This window comes from Centruroides vittatus, unplaced genomic scaffold (assembly GCF_030686945.1).
Source record: "Centruroides vittatus isolate TY-2023 unplaced genomic scaffold, ASM3068694v2 contig_3060, whole genome shotgun sequence".
NCBI lineage: Eukaryota > Metazoa > Arthropoda > Arachnida > Scorpiones > Buthidae > Centruroides > Centruroides vittatus.
This window is the reverse complement of record NW_027121964.1, coordinates 253403-268827: the sequence shown is the minus strand read 5'-3', so window position 1 is coordinate 268827 and position 15425 is coordinate 253403. Positions and strand designations below refer to the sequence as shown.

The window sequence follows — 15425 nt, the reverse complement described above, 5'->3', positions numbered from 1 at the left end:
TATAACAACGAAGCTCAATTCCATTTCAAGTGCCTTAAACAATATGTTCTGTTTAGGAGTGCTGAATTTTTCTATTTTGTTGACCTCATAAACAAGGAATGTCCTAAAGTGACATTTATTGTATCTTGGACACTGAGACCTAGTTTGATTCATATTGAGGTAACTGGGCAGCAATTCTGGTCAGCACTTTTGGGCGTATTATAATTAATAATTTATTTAATTTTTCTAGGTAAGATTATTGGTATTATTCCTCGTGTCTAAAAGGAAGACCTATTCACCAGTGAGTCAGTCAGATAGTAGATTTAAGATTTTACCACCCAGATTCATTGGGGGAGACGAGGATTTTGGTGTTTCTTCAGGGAGACTTATTTATTTATTTATATTTAAAGATAAGAAGGGCTGTCTGTGTAAGCAACAGACTTTGCCCTGTATGATAAGGAAGGAAGAAGTAATAGAAAGTAGAATTAGAGAAAGAGGAAATAAAGGAGGAAAGGAAAGTGTGAAATAAGCAACCTTAAGCCCAAGGGACCCCATGGGCGTCTGCCTCGCTTTTATTAAAAGAAAACAATTAAAGTATATTGGAGTCAATTACAAATAGAAATTACATAAATAACATAGTTAATTGACTATGTTAGTGGCTGGTTTGCCAACAATCACATTACAATTTACACTATGTACATTATTTACACAAGTAGGTCCAGTTAGTAACGTCGTCGTCATCATCGTGTGTTACTCTGCTCATTTGGTTGTTGTATCTGATATCTTGATCTTCGTTTTCTTAGTTGTCATGGTTTTCGTGGTTTTGTTCATTTGTGTTTGTTGTTGTGGGCGTTGTTATAGTTGTGATGTTTTCATTTTGTCAAAGTCATGGTTGGCATTGTTGTCTTTGTCGTTTTCGTCGAGTGTTTTATTGTTCATCATTGTCGTCTTGATCTTCTTGTTCCTAGTTGTTGTGGTCATCTTGATTCTCGTCGTCGTTCTGATCATTATCTCGGTTTTCTATAATTGGTGGTATTAGTGCTTTACTATCTCGTATGAATTTTGTCATGGCTTTTAGTAATTTGTCACAGGCGAACAAGTCTTGTGTTTTGGGTGGCCAATTGTGACCCTCCTGAAGACAAACTCTCTCAAAGTTCATTCTGTGTTCATGATATTTTTCTTCAGGGAGACTGGGATATCATTATTAATTCATCTAAATTTAAAGCAGAATACTAAATGGGAAGGAATGGTTGCTAAAATTGATAAAATTTTCACGTGGGTAGAAAATTTGGATGAAGTTATTGTTAATTTAGAAACTAGACTTGAGGATCTAGAGAAAAAATTTGTATACAATATGGGTAAGGTTTTGTTGGTCAAAGGAATAGACCCGTAGAATAAACTTGCTGAGTTTACATTAAGTCAGGAACGGTTTGAGTGTTTTCTAAGTTGCAACAATTTAATAATTTCTGGACTACCTGAGACTGAAAATGATAACTTGCAGGTTAGAGATATAGCATTGGAGTTTTTTTGAAATAAATCAAGTGTTGATCACGTCAATTTAGAGCAGTGTCATAGAGTTTTTCAGACTATGGCAATAAATATAAGATTAAAAGAGAGGAATTTAAATTAAAGAGGTCCAGAATATTTCTAATGGATGACCTTCCTCCTCTAACTAGAGATATAAGGAAAATAATTACAAATTTTGTTAGAGAGATAAAGATGATGGGAGGGAGCTTCAATTACTTATTTAAATAATAGGAATGCAGTGAAAGTTGATAACAATTTATAAATATAATATAGTTTCTTCCAATATAATCGTTCCAACTGAATAAAGGATGAAAATTTGACCAGTGTTTTAAATCAACTGTCACTGCATTGTGTCTACGCAAGAAAGAAAACATAAAACATGGTTTCCTCAAGATAAAAATTTAGTTTCTAAGAAAATGGAAGAGCAAATTTCAAGTTCACTGGCAGTAGGTATGTTGGTACTTTCATGGAATTGTGAAGGTATTATAAATAAATCTAATTTCTTTTTTGGAATTTTTTGTGTACTTTTGATATCATTTTCTTAATGGTGGGATGGTAGGACTGTAATTTCCGATTTTCATAACATGGACAACTCTCTTGTTTTTCATGAAAGCAGGTTATCGAGAGATTGATAGAGGTTGTTTTATTGGTGACTAGATGCTTTTGATAGTCAATTCTTTGAAAGTGAATATTGTAGAGAAGACAGACATTAGATCATTATGGAAGTAGGCCATCTAGTAATTTCTTTTTGTTCTATGTGTGTAAGACCTATTCTATGGGCAGAAATAGTCAGATTGGTTTGCTGTTATAAGATAGATGTTTTGAATGGTGATTTTAATGCTCGCATTGGTGTAGAGCTACAGGAATGGATTTACGATTGTAATGAGGATCTTGATCAGGGTTGGATGTCGAGGCTATCACAAGATACATTGATAAATAATTGCAGAAGATTGGTGTTGGATTTTTATGAAGATACGGGATATATAATTTTAAATGGTAGAGGATCATCTGTGTCTAAAGGTTATTATACTTATGTGGGCAAAATAGGATGTTAGGTAATTGATTTAGCCTTGGTTAAGCTGACTCGGTTATCTATTGTTAAAAGTTTTTCTGTGTCAGATAAAGCATATATAGTAATCATTTCCCTGTTAGTGTAGTTTTAGTATAATAAGTTATTGTGTGTGATTCAGAGTCAGCCGATGTTAATGTTTGAGGTCCTGGTTTATTTAATTAAATCGTCATTTTCAGATCGGTGCCAAAGGTCAGTTGAAATTTCCAATTTTTTGTGATTTGATAGAGATTGTAGGTTGAGAATTATTAGAAGAAATCAGGTGTTGAACAGGATGAGACAAGCAAAGATTGGGAATAGTGTAGCAGTGAGTAATTTTGTTAAAGAACATAATGTGACTTGCAATTTATGTAGAGCTAAGAAAAAGCTTTTTTACAGAGGATTAATAAAAGTTTGGCATCTGGTGACAGTAAGCAGTTCTGGCAATTTATTAAATTTTTTTTGTTAAAGCTAAATATAAGGAGCTTCCAGATCTTGATTGGGTGGCTTATTTTTCAAGGAAATTTCACTCTAGAAAATATTTACTGGATATTTCTGTATATAACTGGTGTGTGAATTGGCAGGATGATGTGCTGGATTTGGAGATAACAGAATAGAAAAGATTTTAGTTAGTATGAAAAATGGTACTGCTCCATGTATTGATGGTATACTGGTGGAACTATATAAGTAATTTCCATGCTTGATTAGATATATGGTAGATTTGTTTAATAATGTATACCAATTAGGAAATATCCCATTGGATTGACATATATGTAAGATTATTCCTATATTTAAGAAGTGATGGCTTAGAGACTTACCTGATAATTATAAGCAATTTCATTGCTACTGACAGTTTCTAAAGTTTTTTGTAAAATTTTATGTACATATTTGGTAACTTGGTTGAATAAATACAAGGTACTTTTGCATTTCCAGGTTGGTTTCTGGTCTGGTTTCTCAACATTGGATAATATTTTTGTTTTATATGCTTTAATTAAAAAATCTTTAAAGAAGAAACGAGGTAAACTTAATGCTTTTTTCGTTGACTTGACATCGGCATTTGACTTTTTAGATCAGTGATTCACAAAATGGGCGCTATTGCCCTCCTGTGGGCGTGAATAAATCTAGGGGTGCGCTGGAGGCAGGGTACTGAACGGTGACCAAAGGCAAAAGTTGGGGTCACTGACAGCCGTTCCTTTTCCTCTGTTAAACGGATAAGAGGAAACATTGCGTTTAATGGTTTCCAGATGTTGAGAACAATGTATGGTAAGGGCACAAAGAGTGAGGTTCATAGAAAAGTTTTCCTAAGAATATTTCCAATCCTTTCTCACACAAGAGAAAATGGATTAGGGGGCATTGGGTACAACTTTATGGAACAAAGGGGGCGATGGATTGAAAAAGTTTGGGAATCACTGCTTTAGATAGAGACCTTTTGTGGAGACAGCTTTTGAAGATTGGTTTGAGTTATAAATTGTTTGATTCAGTTATATACTAATACAGAGGCATGTGTGTCTGGTAAAGCAAGTACATCTGATCTTTTTTTTCAAGTTTAAAGGAGTGAAACAGGGTTTTGTATTGAACCCAATATTGTTTAATTTATATCTAAATTTACTTGTCAGAAAATTTAGTGATTCTGAATTAGTGGGCATTGATCTGGGAACGGAGGTGAAAATCTTGACATATGCAGACAATTTGGTTGTTATGGCAGACTCACCTATAGGTCGGCAGAGAACGATTAATTTTTTGGGATGTGCATTACAGGAGTTAAAACTTTCTGTTAACATTGATAAATCTAAAATAATGGTATTCCAAAATGGAGGAAAACATTCTAAAAATGAAAATTGGTTTATACAAAACTACAAAATAGAAGTTGTTGATGAGTACAAGTATTTGGGTGTATTTTTCCAGTTCAATGGACGTTTTTTAAAGCATTTAAAGTATATTCATAGTAAAGTTAATATTGGAACAGATAAGATTATTAAGGCAAGTGTGTCTGGTAGATTTTTATGCTGGAAAGATAAATTAAAATTATTCGAGTCACTTATTCAGTCAGAAGTGCTATATGGGTGGGGGCTTTGATTGGAGATGAAATGTTGACAATTTGCAAATTAATTTTATTAAACATTACATTTTTTAAAAAGATGAATTCCCTCGTACATTATATATTTGGAGTTCCAAAGAGTCCCTCTTTATTTTAATGTAATAGAAAATAATTTAAGGTGGTTACATACACAGTCAGTCAATAAATTCACAGAATCCGCTAAGTTATATTTAATTTCTCAAAGAGTAGCGTGGGAAGGTTGAATTGTGTCCTTGTTGTAAAATTTTGGCTATCAAGATTATCCTATAATGTTGAATGAAACGGATGTCTCTGATATTTTAATGAGATTAGCAAATAATTATTTAAATGAGTTTAAAGATAGAGCTACTAATTATAAATATAATAAGTTGTATTTGGATATTTTCAATGAATGTGGCTCAGTAACCTTTTTAAATGTAGATAGACCATTTTGTATTATATAGTGTTATTGTGCGATGCAAGCTATTTAAAAGAATGACAGCTCCATGTTTAGATTATTGTGAATTCTGTTCCTCTCATGTTAATTTTGATGCTTTTCATCTAAATGTAAGTGTGGGTACTGGGAGGAAGGACAAATTCGTACCTCCCTTTTTCCGGCCAACAGGTCAGCAAGACCCACCCCACTGTCGGATGGCGGTTATTGCCTGATATCCCGAAGTATCGGGATCAAGCAATTAATTGTCTGGTCGAGTGGAGGAGGAGGATGGGTTCGTCGATAAGACGGAGGCGGTATTCGAATAAATGACACCACTTAAACATCAAACAAAGTTTATTAACAAACAAGAGAAGACGAATACAAACTCTAACATCGAATATATTGGCCCTACGTAATAATACGAGGGGGATTGCTAATTCGAGAGAGAGCTTACAAAATTATGGGTCATCATACCTCAGCAATTGGTCATCAATGGGTCCTTTGAGGGGTGGCTGACAGCGTCGAAGACAGGCTTGTCGGCGGATGCGGGACGTCCCGAGGATGCAGAAGATTTCAGGTTCGGCCGACGGCTGGAACAACAGACAACGAACGACCCCTCTGTCCTCTTGCCCCGTCTTTTTATTTCATCTGGTCATGTTACTTTTCTTGCCAATTGGAGAATTTTGTCTTTACTTCCCCTCTGACTCAGATTCGAGTTCTGCAGGGAGAGGAAACAAATGGTGGGAAAGGAAATATAGGCGTCCTCCAGTGGAAAAATCCAGAAATTTGTATCAAGAACAAAGAAAACAAAAAAATAATATGCCATAGTAACAATTTAAAATTATTTTCTTTGTTTTATCAATGAATTTGGATTCTCACATAAGGCTCTGACATCTGTCAGACAAAAGTGTTTTGGTTCAGATTATTTATCAATAATAGCAATAGTCATATAAGCAATTGTTACAAGACTATAATAAATATCACTGTATTTATAATTTTATTAATAAGATAAATAGCCAATGGAAATTAATTTGTTTAGTTTAAGATATTATTATTATTATTATTTTTAACCACTAAGAGGTGTGGATATAGTATTTTGGTGGATGTTTCAGTGTTTGAAAGTTGGCAGTGTTTTTGGGAGTATTATAATTATTAATTTATTTAATTCTTCCAGGAAATTGTATAATTTTTTTGTATATAATTTTTATAGAATTTTTGTTTGTAGACTATGTGCTGCCATTTTTGTGTGTTGTTCTTATTTTGGTTATAATTATTATTGTCTGTTTTGTTTGTTATTGTTATTAATATTGTATTGCTTTTTTATTTTTTAAACAGGATTATTATTATGTGCTTTACTTTTAATAATGATGTATTTTGTACTGGAATTGATATTGATGATTGTAATGTCTTTTTTTTGTTGCAATATACCCATACATACAAGGACTCCCTTGTACTATTAAATAAGTAAATAAATTAAAATATATTGAGGTAGCCACAAAATCAGGTTTTACTGTATACTAAAATCAACAATCAATTCAACTTCTAAGTAGCTCTGAAAGTCATTATATAGAAAGGGGAAATTTTTGAAAATTATAAGTTTTAGTAAGAATGTCTAATAATATCAATTAAAATGTGGATTGATATACAAAATGTAAAGAAAAAGGCAATAATGTATATGTCTTTGGCAGTTTCTGGAAAAGTCATAACAGCAAATGAATGTTTGTGACTCATAAAGGATGTTTTACATTTTTTAAAGATGTTCTTAATAAGTTTAGATAAAGGAAAAGCTGTTGGATGAGCTTATAATCGCAATTTAAAATCAGTATATAACCTGTAATGGTGCATAATCAGCACTTACTTTCAAAATGACTTGAAAATACAGATAACCCACAGCTTATTTACAGGAAATTACAGCAACTTCATATATTTCTATTTTTATTAACTAACTTTTTAAATAATTACATTAAAACAACTTCTTACAGAATTACTGGAATGTATACTTCACACTTGAGAACCTTAAGAGTCAAGTAATAACACTTTAATGGTTATTGCTGAACTTAATGTTAGTTTTCCATTAAAGTGTTATTACTGGAATCAAGATTCTCGAGTGTGAAAAAAAAAAGAAATTACTAAAATAGAAATAATATACGATTTAAAATTTTTACTTTTTATGTTCGTAAATATCCAAACACTTTCTGTAAGATTTCTAAAGTAATATATATTTTTTTCATTCCATTTTAGCATATGATGCGTTTCTTGTTTTTTCACGAGTTTTAAAGATTGACAGTATTCATATTTTTGATGAAAAAAATTTAAATGCTCCATATCCAAGTATTTCAAATAAAGAATATATGCGAAATGTAATTGGTTTATCATTTGATTATGTAAACCAAATAATATTTTACTCCGACATTCAAAGAGGAAGCATAAATGCTGTGTTTTTTAATGGAACAAATCATACAGTGATAGTTGAAAGTAAGTACATTGTAATATTAAATTAACTAAATGTTTAATAGAGCTAAGTTAAACTTATTGCAATAGAAATACTTAAGTTCAAAATTTTAACAAAAAATTATTTTAAAAAATTCTAATAGTGTTTTTATCTAATTTCTAATGGATTTAATCCTAATTTTATAACACATTATTATGTTCAAAAGTCTCACACTTTCAGAAACAATATCTTAAACTTTTGAGATCTGTGCACCCCAAATTAAGAATAATTGTTTTAATGTAATCTAATAGAATTTATCAGAATTTAAAAAAGGAGTAGTTAGCTGATTAGGTTGGAAAAATATAACAGCATGCATGTGTAAAGAATTCACATGAGAACTTTCTTTGTATCTATAATTCCAGAAATAAACTCTGATTTCTATAATCTGAATATGAAAATATGTTATAAAATTTATTGTTGTTTGATATACTGAACGATTTTTTTTTCCTGTTTATATTATCATCTTTTGAGAAAATATGTTTTTAATCGTTAAGTTTTTAAATAAAACTATCTACAGTTATAAATGATCATCTTTTAATTATTTTTGAATTTTTAATCAATAAAATTAATAAAATAATGAAATATTTCAGAACAGGGATCAGTAGAAGGATTGTCATTTGAGCCTCTTCATCGTGAATTATATTGGACTAGTCATAGTGATGCATCTATCAATCGCATTCGTTTAGACAATTCTTCGTCGCATCCAGAAAACATAATAAAATTAAGTTCTGATGATAAACCAAGAGGTATTGCTGTGGACAGTTGTACTTCGTAAGTAATTCTCTAATTGCTAAATTCTTTATTACAGATTATACAGATAAAAATTTTATTTCTACTATTAATTATATAAATTAATGAAAGTCACAAATGAAACTTTAGTGTTAAATTTTCAGATTAAGGTTTAGAATTAAGACAAATTGTGAGTAGTCAACTGAAATTATTATTAATATTTTCAGTGAAAAGCTGTTTTTATTTACATTATTTTGAAATAAGAAATAAATAAATAATTTATTTAAATTACTGTAAACAATGCTAAAACACTAATTAGGAGTCCTAATTAATTAGAACAGAATTAAATATTTTTTGAAACTTTTTTTTACCTCTTATCTTCAAATCCATCTTTGAAGTTTCCTATTTAAGTAGGCATTCAACCCTCATTCCATAATCATTATACATAATTTTACAAATGTTCAAATTACTTTTTGTATGAATTTAAAATGCATTTAAAAGATTTTGTGTTCGTAAACTATTTCTGTAGACATGTTTAATAAACATGTCTTTGTATCAGTTCTGAACTGATACAAAGCTTTAAAATGGTTTACTAAATGGTTTGCATCTTTTTGACCGCTTTTCACGTTAAAACAAGTTTAAGACAGTTCTGCTAGTAAATTTTCAAAGGTAACCATATGTTTCCCATTCACCTGTTGCATGGCCTTATATATTAATTGTAGATACATTGTGAAGCCCAAAAGATTTTGGAAATGATTTAGGAATATTAAATCTTCTAAACGTATTTTAAGTTTATACAAAAAGTACAAGTAATTTGAACATTTGTAAAAAATGTATAATGGCTATAGAATGCAGATTGGAATGCCTGTTTAAATTTGGAAAATTTGATGATGGATATGAAAATGAGACATGAAAAAGTCTCAAAAAACATTTAATCCTGTTGTAATTGATTATAATTTAGGACTCCCGATAAGTGTTAACATTGTTTATGGTAATTTAATAATTATGGAGTCAATGGTGACAACCATAAAGTGAATTGGTGAATGGTGAATTTCTAATTATATATGAGTGATTAAAATATTTACCCTAAATTTTTTTTTCATTTGCTACAGGCGAGTATACTGGACAAATTGGAATACTCGTTATCCTAGTATTCAAAGAGCTTATTTTAGTGGTTATGATTTAGAATCTATAATTACAACAGATATCAAAATGCCAAATGCTCTTACAATTGATCATCAGTCTCAAAAAATATATTGGTCAGATGCAAAATTAGATAAAATTGAACGCTGTAATCTGGATGGAACTGACCGCCACGTAAGTAAATTTATTTTTAATATGAACAATTATTTATTGTGACATTGTTACAATTCTGGGCTGCAATTTTTAATCATATTTTCAATTAATTTAATATAAAATATATGCTATGGTACGCTTCTTGTCTAGTCTTTGTATTGACTTGTGAGCACTAAAATTGGCCTTTCTTTACTGCTAGACTTATTACACCACCACAGGACATCAAATTAGACTTTGAAAAAGACTTTTTTATTTTCAGAATGCATTTTGAAATGCATTCTGTTAATTCAGAGTATTTTGTAATAATTGTTGTAAAGCTTTTAGAATTATTCTATTATTAATACATATGTATTAACATTTCATTATTACTAATAATAATTTTATAAGTGATATGGTAAAAAAGATATCAGATTTGGTTTGTAAAGATTTTAATACTTAACTAATTTAAATCTAGCCACCAACCTTTCCAAAGTAGTCTCTGCCTGCATTTAAACTACTTCTGCCAAACCTCAAACACTTTTTGAAAGTCATTATTTTAAAAATTCCAAAGTATGATTCAGGCTGGATCTCTTCAAAACACTGTCCCTCGAGCTTCAGCTTTATTTTGGTGAATAAAAAGATATTGCAAGGAGATAAATCCAGTAAGTGAGGAGACTGGAGAAAACTGTTGTATTGTCAGAAATGCTAACTACTATGACTTCTGTAGTTTCCACAGAAGTCATATGTAAATTATATACTCATGATTAATCCTCTAAAAACTATGGAATGATCATTTTTATTCTTGAAGAAGCATACTAATGCAACAAGACATGTAGGTGTTAGTTACCATTTTGTCTGCACAAAACCTCCAGTATGCCAAATCTTAAACCAGTCAACACATTCATGCCAGTAATGTTGAATGTACAGATAGTGATTGCTTCTAGTTTGCAAGCAGCTAAGGGTCTGTCAAAAAAACCGTTCTTGTGCATGACTGAGTTGCATGGTTTTGCTAAAATCTGTCTAAAAATGATGTGTGCTTTACTGGCATCATGATTGGGCACAGTGGAAAAGCCCAAGCAAAAAGACTATACAGTGTGTGCATGGAGTAGACAAAATGGGAAATTTTGTCATTTACACAAATTTCACTCTATTGCATGGAAATATAAATTTATTTTAAAAATCTGTTGTTATAAAATAATTTATTAATAAATATATATAAACAACTCTAATAGCCCAATGCGAGGCAACAACACACCAACCACTGCCATAAATCATTAGGCTATAATTTGGAATAAATAATTATAAATCATAAATGAATTTGGCACTAGAGGGAGACATTAGACACCATTACGTATTAAAATTAATAATTACAATATTTAATTAAATAATTTAGATTAAACTGGAAGAAAAGAATCGGCCCAAAGTGGGACTCAAACCTGCAACTTTGTGATGGCCGATTGTGTACCTTGTGTGGATATTTACTGGTCATAATATAATTTGAATAGCTCACTACCAATTACCTGTACTTTCTTGCACTTGTATTTATCTAAAACATAACAGAAGCAAGATATAGTTGCTGCAGTGTATTTGTTTACACCCTGTATATTAAATATATAAGTGAAAACTATAGCCATCTTTATAATGTAAATAGTTTGATACATTTTTTTTAAAATGCTTATCTTTTCATACTTAGATAAAGGATTTTGGGAAATGAATTTCTTGTTTTCAGGTACTATTAACTGAAGATCCTCAACATCCATTTGATTTAGCTATATATGGAGATTATTTATTTTGGACTGATTGGCTTGTTCATGCTGTTTTGAGAGCCAATAAGTATACTGGAAGTGATGTCGTAATTTTACGTAAAAATATTGCAAGACCAATGGGAATAATTGCTGTTGCAAATGATACAAATGATTGTAAGTATTATTTTGTAATTTTCTGGTTACTTGGTGAATCAATAAGCACATCCAATTTATTTTAGATTAAGATGATATATTACTTCATGTATTTGTATTGCATGTATTTAATTTTATTCCAAAATAGATGCAGTATAAATTTGATTTTCGGCAATTGTTTAAGGAAAGCATTTTTATATTTTATAATTAAACATTATATAAATTTTGAAAATAAAGTAATATTTTATGTTGTAAAATGTTAATAAATTTTAATTATTAGAGAAAATATTTGAATAATTTTATGCACATTTTAGGTACCTTGAATCCCTGTTATTCATTAAATGGAGGGTGTGAAGATATTTGTTCTGTTGCCTATAATGGAAGTGTGAAGTGTTCTTGTTTTCCTGGAAGAATATTATCATCTGATGGAAAAAGATGTGCTGGTAAAAATTTATTTATTTATTTCATTACATTTTTAGGGAAAGTTTATTCAGGAAAAGTAGTTTTATTATTGTATACTTTTTACGGATAAATTATAATTAATAATGATATTTTCATAAAATATTATTCTTTATAGAATTATAACAATAATAATCATAATAAATAAAAATTTAAATTAATTATGTTAAAAAATTATTTTGAGATTGAATATTTATTGTTATAATCTTACAAATAATTGTATTTTGGAAAGGTTAAAAAGTAAGATTAAATCATTTATTTGTGTAAATTTATTTTAAAATACTTAATTTTATCTTTCAACTGTTTAGTCTCAAAGTAAATGAGTAGAAATTTTAAGATATATTAAGTAGAAATGTGATTATTTAATTATTACATTATTGAACAATCAATTACAGTATTTTACGGACTATAAGATGCTACGGACTATAAGACGCACCTTAATTTTTAAGCAATTTTTTTTTAAAAAATACCTATAAGACGCTATGAACTATAAGATGCACCTGAATTTTGGAGGCAATTTTTCGAAGAAAAAAGTGCGTCTTATAGTCCGTAAAATACGGTATTTGGAATGAATTCTGCACATATTGTACAGGAAATCTAAATCTTTCCTTCAGATTTATTTGTAGATTAGATTTTTTAAAAATAGCTTATCTTTTTAATAATAGAAAACTTTCATGACTTTAATATTTACTCAGAAGTAACCATAGTATTTCAAATATTTAAATTATAGTAGAATTCAGTTAAGTTTTCAAGGAATCAATTTAAAAAAACTTCTTAAACAGAAGTGAAAATAATATAGCATTTCTTTGAATAACCCTTATTTATTTAACAGTAACATTACAGTTAATTTACTTGTATAATATCTACTTATTTAGATATTTGTCTAATTAGCCTGCTTCTTCAGTTATTTGTGAGAGGGGCAAAAATACATCTTATGATTCCCACAAATAAAATAACAGATCAACAATACCATGCCTAAAACTTGCTGAAAACTTAACAGTATCATCCATGTATTGAGAACACTTGTGGGACTTGCTGTTTGCTGTGAGCATAGTTGCCAAATAATCATGCAAAAAATTATAAAATTTGTTTTCCAAGTAGTTCAAAGTCGTGTGCATAATAACACATGAAATTTTGTACATTCTTTTTTATATGCAATTAAATGTATAAAATTTTTGTTAGTATGCAGTTGAAAAACTTCTTAAGTGAATTTATTATCTGGTTGTGAACAAGGATTTCAGTGTTTTAAGAAAGAAATTTTGTTAAATGGGCAAATTTTATATAGAAAAAATATCTATGCTTCTTATGGTGAAAAAATTGATACTTAAAAGAAAAGTTTTCTAATTTTAGTAGAATTTGGATATTAAAAGTTTTTCCTTATAAGAAGCTTAATTTTTAACGTATAAATTTGACTTTAATTTGTATATTAATTATGTTATTGATTAAATTCATATGTTAGAACATATAATTTAAGTAAAATATCTTTGAAAAGTCATATTTAGTTTAGTGCATGTACTTGATTACAAATTGAAAATTTTTGTGTAGTTTGCTTCAATATTAATTATTTAAGTGTGTAATTCTTAAATAATAATAATAATATTTAATGATAAATGATTCACAGAATAAAAATTTACATCTTTATTTTTACATTTCTATTTATTAGTAAAAAATGCTAATTGTTCTCAAATGGAATTTGAATGTGGAACAGGTGTTTGTATCCCATTTGAGTTAACATGTGATGATATATCACATTGTCCAGATAAAAGTGATGAGAATCCCAAATATTGTGGTATGTATTTTTACCAAATGTTTTATAATTTATTAATTTATCAAATTGTATAATACAATTTGATTTATTTTTATAATATTGCTAGTACAGTAAAATTTTAAATAATTATAGCAAATAGAGAATGCAATGCAGGATTTTTTCATTGCTCTAATGGTCGCTGTGTGCCGGAATCTCGAATATGTAACGGGCAAAACAGTTGTGGTGATTATAGTGATGAAGCTAATTGCACTTGTGCAGAAGATCAATTTCGTTGTAAGCAAGGACCTTGTATAAGCAAACAATACAGATGTGACAGAGATCCAGATTGTCCTGATTCTAGTGATGAAATGGAATGCCGTAAGAATTTTTAAAAAATATACACTAACATTTATTTTCAGTTTATGCAATCATCAAAATATATGCAATATATCAGTTCATACATTAAAAATATGTAAATATTTTATTTTATGTTTTGTTTTGATGCAGTCATTCAGAAAACAAACTGAAATTATATATATAATTAGGAACCAAAAATACTATAGGTCAATTTGATTTGTTTGCTATATCTACTTTATAGCAGCCCTTCATTGATGTTGTATGATAAGCTTGTGGGATGAAAATGTTAAGTATGGAAAGGAGTGGATCAAATAGAATTCTGGCAGATTCAGCAGGAAAATGATTGAGTAATTGGCAGTGTCAATGCCAATGCAACTGTTGCTATAGTTGAAGATTTGTTTGAATCATCAGATGACAAACAAATTTTTTTGCCACCAGGATTTGATCCAAAGCAGTAGGCAAAGGCCTGGATTCATGAAAGCATTGTAGCACAACTTGTGACAAATGTTCATCTTAAGTAGCATTATGACAAAATTTGATATTCAAAAAAATTGCCATAACCGAAAATGTCGTGAATAGACATCTTTATATCATGACATGGAGTGGGTTGTTGTAAGTCAAGACAATTCAAGATGGCTGATGAGTATTTAGCTTTCTCAATCAACGAATTAAATAGTTAATAGAAAATTTAGTGTTTATTTCATCTGTCAACCGAAGACATTTTGTTAACAGAATTAATCTGATACTATCGAATGTCAAGGGAAACAATACATGTATGGCATTCTATTCTCTTAATCATGTTAAAATTATAAACAGAACTGTTGTAATGAGGGATATAGAAACATTACTAACGGTTTTTTTTTTTTTTTGAAACACTTTTGTAATCTTTCTCCATTTACGTCAAATTTCATCTGTGCTTCTGTAGAATACAGTACATTACAAACATTATTCACTTCTTTACAAGTTAGGTCTAATCTTCAATTATTACCTTTTTTGCAAGAAGTAAGAGTTGGATCTATCCTCCCTTCTATTATTACTTTTCCGTTTTTCAACTCCATCTATCAACACCTGTATTTTGGAAGAAGTAAAATGATGTCTTCTTTTTCTTTCTTCCATTTTGTCACAAACTCTCACCACTTGAAAATTTCTGGACTGTATTCCTATTGGATAAAACAGTATATACTTGAAATTAGATCACTGATATTTTGTTGTAAATAATAAATCCAGTTATGATGAGCTTCATGAATTGCAGATATGATATGTTGTAAATTTGTCATATTTAACTACGTTGTGAGAATATAATGTAACTAATGACATGAATCCAAGCCTAAGGCTTTAACTGCCTTAACCATCTGTATGTCCAAATATAATTGCTGTCAACACGTCCATGTTGATTTTGCTGAACTTAGCACATGACAGAGAG

The 15425-nt window shown here is 29.6% G+C and overlaps 1 protein-coding gene across 6 annotated transcripts in view; it reads left to right on the top strand.

Annotated features, from left to right (window-relative positions):
• LRP1 (LDL receptor protein 1) overlaps positions 1-15425 on the top strand; it is a 271088-nt gene that overhangs the window by 156078 nt on the left and 99585 nt on the right. For all 6 annotated transcript variants that reach the window (XM_067267543.1, XM_067267545.1, XM_067267547.1 and 3 more), the window contains exons 45-51: positions 7288-7521; positions 8128-8308; positions 9379-9583; positions 11271-11460; positions 11754-11882; positions 13562-13687; positions 13799-14023. In XM_067267543.1, coding sequence (XP_067123644.1) covers positions 7288-7521; positions 8128-8308; positions 9379-9583; positions 11271-11460; positions 11754-11882; positions 13562-13687; positions 13799-14023 — 1290 coding nt within the window. The remainder of the gene's footprint in view (positions 1-7287; positions 7522-8127; positions 8309-9378; positions 9584-11270; positions 11461-11753; positions 11883-13561; positions 13688-13798; positions 14024-15425) is intronic.